Source organism: Manis pentadactyla, chromosome 9 (genome assembly GCF_030020395.1).
Source record: "Manis pentadactyla isolate mManPen7 chromosome 9, mManPen7.hap1, whole genome shotgun sequence".
Taxonomy (NCBI): domain Eukaryota; kingdom Metazoa; phylum Chordata; class Mammalia; order Pholidota; family Manidae; genus Manis; species Manis pentadactyla.
In genome coordinates, this window is record NC_080027.1 from 43,770,511 (window position 1) to 43,776,076 (window position 5,566).

Genomic DNA, 5,566 nt, shown 5'->3' on the forward strand with positions numbered 1-5,566 from the left:
TCAATCAAGGTGATAAAGCTGATACATGGCAAACACAGTATTTGAATTCAGTCAGAGCAACTACAGGATTAGATATTTTTTATCACTTTGATCAATGGCCTTTGTGATACAGACATGAAAAACTGTAAAGAGAGATGATTGAAAGAAAAAACCACGAACAGAGGACAGTGGGACCAAAGACACACAGATGTGAACTATCACAGCTGGGGATCCAATGAACTTAGAACACACGGTCTGTGAAGGGACACCATGAGAGCTATGGCTCAAATTGGGTCTCTTAAGCCAGGTTATTTTGTTTGAGCTTAAAATATGTATTAAGTCCTTTTTGTCTTAAAAAAAGAAACTCTACAGAATTTGACTTAAAATGTTACTGAGAGGAAGATGAAATATATCCCTTTTCATGCCACACATATGAGAGATAATATTTTTGTGTATTTGCTGAATCTTTGCAGTTTTCTCTACAAAAGTTCCCATCCACATCACTTTTTCTCTGGCTTCTGTTTCTACAAATTAGAGTCTAAAGTTTTGTCAATAATCTCAGAGGACTCAATCCCAAGGCACCATTTATATCAGAAAACAGAATTAACTCATTTCTCCCATTGTTACATGCAGCTAGAGCCTTAATAAAAACCAAATTTCCTTGTCGTAAAAAAGGATGTAGAGCTTTGCTGCTTGGTGATTTCCTCATGTTCCTGGGCTGTGGAGGACCGAAGCACCAAGGATGGATTTTCTTTTGTTTTAGGTGCAAGCTGCGGTCAAGTGAGAGAGGGATTATCAAAGGTGGCTGAGAGCTGCTGGCTGGAAACCATACACACCATGCAGCCCAGTTTCTGAATCTAAGATGGTAGAAACCTTGCAATTTTTAATTGCAGACTGAGTATCCTTAAACACACCTAGAAGATCCAGGCATTTCAAAGCTACCTGCCAATTAATCGTAATGTTGGTTGATGAAGTTTAAATTCTGCTTCTGCTGGGGTCTATGGAGAATGACCAAAATGGACTTCTGAAGTGCTGTGAAGGTTTGAGGTGAGTAGTGGGGTATTATTGAGAGTTTATTTCCAGATATGAACCCAAGGTAGACATCAGGTGTTTAAGAGTCTTGCTCCTGGTCAGCATCCTGTTTCTGGGCAGTGGTCCTCAACTGGACATTTGCCTTCCTAAAAAATCACAATAAAGGGATGCATTGCAAAATGCAGGTCTGCCTGTCCCATCGCTCTCTCCCTCATCTAGTCTTAGAGTGTATATATTATTTATTTCATTTTTTAATCTTGATATATTTTATACAACAATGTGGAGCTATATAAAGGATAAAACAGGAGACTAGTTCTCTACCCTCAACTTGAAGTACTCTGCCTCAGGTTGGAGACGCAAAGAAAGTCCATTATTTTATTAGAGTTTATGAGTGACTCGCTGCTTCTCCATCATTTTGAAGACATTGCAAAAGCATCGTTCTCTACTTCTTCAGGCAAATACAGAAAGTAATTCTTTCTCCAAATAGACTGTGTTATTCCATTCAGTTTTGTGCTGCTGACAACTTCCTTGCCCAGTTCCATTACCACCTGATGCCTTCTGGGTTGCCCTCACCCATATTTCCAGTTACCTGATCACCCAGTACATGTTAGCTCTGTAGCAGTGGTAAAAGGAGCAGGTTTCCTCAGAGGCACGGATGTGGAGTGGAGAGGGAATGAAGAAGCTTGTAAGGACCAGAGAAACCACCTCCACCCTGACACCTAAAAGGAGCTGCTCTGAAATGGGAGGGTCTTGGGAGAATAGAGATGTCAATGGAAATCTACTACAGGTTTAGTATTATCATTCTCTCTGGGCTCCTTCAAACATAGAGGTATGTAACCCAGCTTGTGTGTCCCCCTGGGCAGGCGTCCCAGAGTGTCTGTGCTTTTGTTTGTGATAATGTATGCCTCTGACATTAAGCTTGATCTTGGTGTTTTGTCTATGTCAATAAATGGTGAGTAAATCATTAGATAATTTCTGCAATTACTAACCATGGAGGTGTCTTGTCCACTGTGCCAGTGACTTTAGTTTCTATCCGACCTGTCTCCTTGATCATTAATGCTGCATTTCCATCTGAGAATCCTTGATTTTTTGTTTGTTCCCCTTTTCACTGTGGCTTCACAAAGCTACAGGATACAATAATTATTCCTTCCTTACTATCAATTTCGATATTTTGCAGTTCTGCCATGGGCTTGACTGTTACCCCGTCCAAGCCTGTGCCACTTGCTGCATGACATGCCATTAAGTTGATAGATGAGATGTTGGGGCAAGGAAATCTACTTTCCTCAGAAAGCCAGCTGACAGAGAAGATGGGGACTCATATCCAAAAGAACTATGTTAACTAAGCTCTATGCAAGCTTCATTTATGTTATGGGAAGGGGGAACAGGAGGTGGAGTAGGCTAAGGGGTGACTGAAGGCTGAAGACATTTGGGCATCTGCCAGGGTCCTAGGAGAACTGAGAAACTCCATATCCTTGGGTAGTTGACTCTCACCAGCCCAGGTCTGGTCACAGTGTTCCTAAAACTCTTTGACCAGGCACTCAGTATTTCTGTACATAATATTCCCCTATCTCCTGGAAGAGGCAAGGTTTGTTAAAGAGCTATTTGAGGAAATCTCAAACTATCAGCAAAGTTCCTTGTGATGTTCAACAAGGCAGAATGCAGGGCTGCAGACTGAGCAGAAGCCTATTTCCTTTCCTTTCCAGTTCTGTCCGAGGATAGGCAGGAAACAAATACCATATGAAGACAGAGATGCCAACGTTTTCACCAGGTTACATGACAATATGTCTTTTTTGTAAAATAATTAGGTAATTTAAAGCTGACATTTGTTCAACTGAATGAGCATGGCTCAATTTAACATAAAAAATACATTAATAGGCCATTCCAAATAGCAAACTTTACCATTTTCAGTACATATGGAAGCACTAAGTTAATTATTTTTATAACCACCTCTTATTCAATATCTTTTTCTCTTTCTACCTCTAGGAGTGACACACGCTCCTCCTCCCTCATTTGGAAGGATGCTTTATCAAAATGGCAGCAGTTTACACCCAGCGACGTTTTTCCTCATCGGAATCCCAGGTCTGGAAGGTATCCACGCCTGGATCTCCCTGCCTTTCTGCTCTATTTACCTTGTGGCTTTAGTGGGAAATGCCACAATTCTGCTAGTCATCAAGATGGAGCAGACCCTCCAGGAGCCCATGTTCTACTTTCTGGCCCTCCTTTCCACGACTGATCTGGCCCTTTGTACAACCGCTGTGCCCCGCATGCTGGGCATCCTCTGGTTTGATGCCCATGAGATTAACTTTGGCGCTTGTGTGGCCCAGATGTTTCTGATCCATGCGTTCACTGGCATGGAGGATGATGTCCTTGTGGCCATGGCATTTGACCGTTACGTGGCGATCTGTACTCCTCTTCACTACAAGTCCATCATGACGTCCCGGGTGCTGGTGGGCATCACCATGTGCATTGTAATTCATCCAGTCCTGCTCGTACTTCCCATAGTTTATCTTATCTACCACCTACCCTTCTGCCAGACTCGTATAATAGCTCATTCCTACTGTGAGCACATGGGCATTGCAAAACTGTCCTGTGGAAACATCAGTATCAATGCCATCTATGGGCTCTTTGTGGTCTCTCTCTTCCTTCTGAACCTGGTCCTTATCGGCATCTCCTACGTTTACATTCTCCGCTCTGTCTTCCGCCTCCCATCGCGGGACGCCCGGCTCAAAGCCCTGAACACGTGCGGCTCCCATGTTGGGGTCATGTGTGTTTTCTATGTTCCCTCGGTCTTCTCCTTCCTCACTCACCGATTTGGGCACAACATACCACGCTATATTCACATTCTTGTCGCCAACCTGTACCTGGTGATTCCCCCTTCCCTCAACCCCATCATTTACGGTGTGAGGACCAAGCAGATACGCGAGCAAGTGCTCCGTGTCTTTTCTGCACACTAGGGCTCTTGCTGGGTTTCTTTACCAAGTACTTTGATCCAGCAAGGAAGACTGGTGTGTTCTTTCCAGAAAGATTATTTTCTCTCCAAATTTAGTGTTGCCAAATTATATTCCATAGTAGTTGAACTTGGCTCCTCACTGTTTCTATGATTTGAATAATCTTTGACAAAGTTCATGCTCAAGGAGTAATTCTCATTTTGTATTTGAGAACTGTTTGTTTGTTTTTCTGAGTGAGTGGGAATGACCAAGCAATAAGCTGTCCTATCATTAGATGTTTAACATTTTACTCCCCCATTGTATGTTCTCTTTTCTCCTTTCTTATAGCAAAAGCAAAAACAAGAGAACATATACCAAAAGCTTTTTTCCCTCATGTTGGAGTTAAAAACCATGACTATAATGATGAATTTGCCTTGAACGTAATTTTTAACCAGCTGTAAGAGTTATTTAAGTAGAAATCACTTGTAACTACCACCCCAATCCAGTTTCTGTTTTTTCTTATTGTCAGAGACCGGAGTGACTACCACATGCCCTTTTTCTTTCTTAGAACCTATATTTATCATTTTAAATTCAATAATTTCTGCGGGGTTTAGAATTGTAATTGTTATTTCTTCTAAGTCGTAATGCACTGTGTATCATTTCATGGAGAACTATTTCATTAATGCTAAATTTAGAAATGTATCGATGTTAGTACATACGGCTATAGAAAATCATTTTTAAATGCAGTGGAATCTTTCATTTTATTTATCTCTTTCTCTTTCGATAATATGTATAGTATTTTAGTTATTTTAAATTTACAATCAGTGTTGTAAGTATTTATGAGTAGTTTTGTGCATATTTGGAAAATAAAGGTTCTACACTTAGAAGTAGAATTCTTAGGGACTACAATGCTAATTGAATAGATAGATCATGTTCTTGCTTTCATGTATTATGTGTTCTATTTACTGCAATTTCCTCACTCCACTCCCCAGATTATCTGCCTTGCTATGGGAATTCTCATTGCATAAGTGATCTGAGTACACATGACACATTAACACTTTCCAATAAGTCCTTTATATTTTATATTCCTTCCTCATTCGGTAGATTAAAGTTTTGAATGAAACCGATATTTATTATATTATCTCTCGCACAACATTCTATCACTTCAGACTTAGGACTTGTGCATAGCTTTCTGTATGAATAGCTTTCCACACTTACTAGCTTGCTGACCAACAGGGGTCACAAGTCCGCCACCACATTATTTTACTGCAAATACACAAATGCTGTAGCCTGAATAATTTTTTTGTACCCATTCATGTTATAATTCCTTCACAGATGCTGAATGCACCTAGTTTTCTACAAACACCCATTTATTCCCGCATTCTTCATCGAGTTAAGTAAATTTGTTTATAGATCTTTTTATCATTCTAACTCCTCCCTGAATTGTACCTAATCTTGCAATAAATTCTTTATTCTTTCGCAGTAGTGTAATTCTGAATCTGTAATAAGTGTATGTGTTAATAGAGGTTCCTGGGTAACAAGTCTTTAAGAAAAGGAATTTGGGATTAGTTCCTTATCTGATTAGCCTTAAGATACCAAGGGCTTGCATTAATAGGTAGTTGGGAAAG

At 40.4% G+C, this 5,566-nt stretch overlaps 1 protein-coding gene across 1 annotated transcript; it reads left to right on the plus strand.

The window, feature by feature from the left end:
• Nucleotides 1-3,029: 3,029 nt before the first annotated feature.
• LOC118912145 (olfactory receptor 52J3-like) lies at nt 3,030-3,965 on the plus strand. The gene has a single exon (XM_036884944.2). It carries the CDS (start codon nt 3,030-3,032, stop codon nt 3,963-3,965), a length of 936 nt encoding a protein of 311 aa, XP_036740839.2.
• Nucleotides 3,966-5,566: the final 1,601 nt, after the last annotated feature.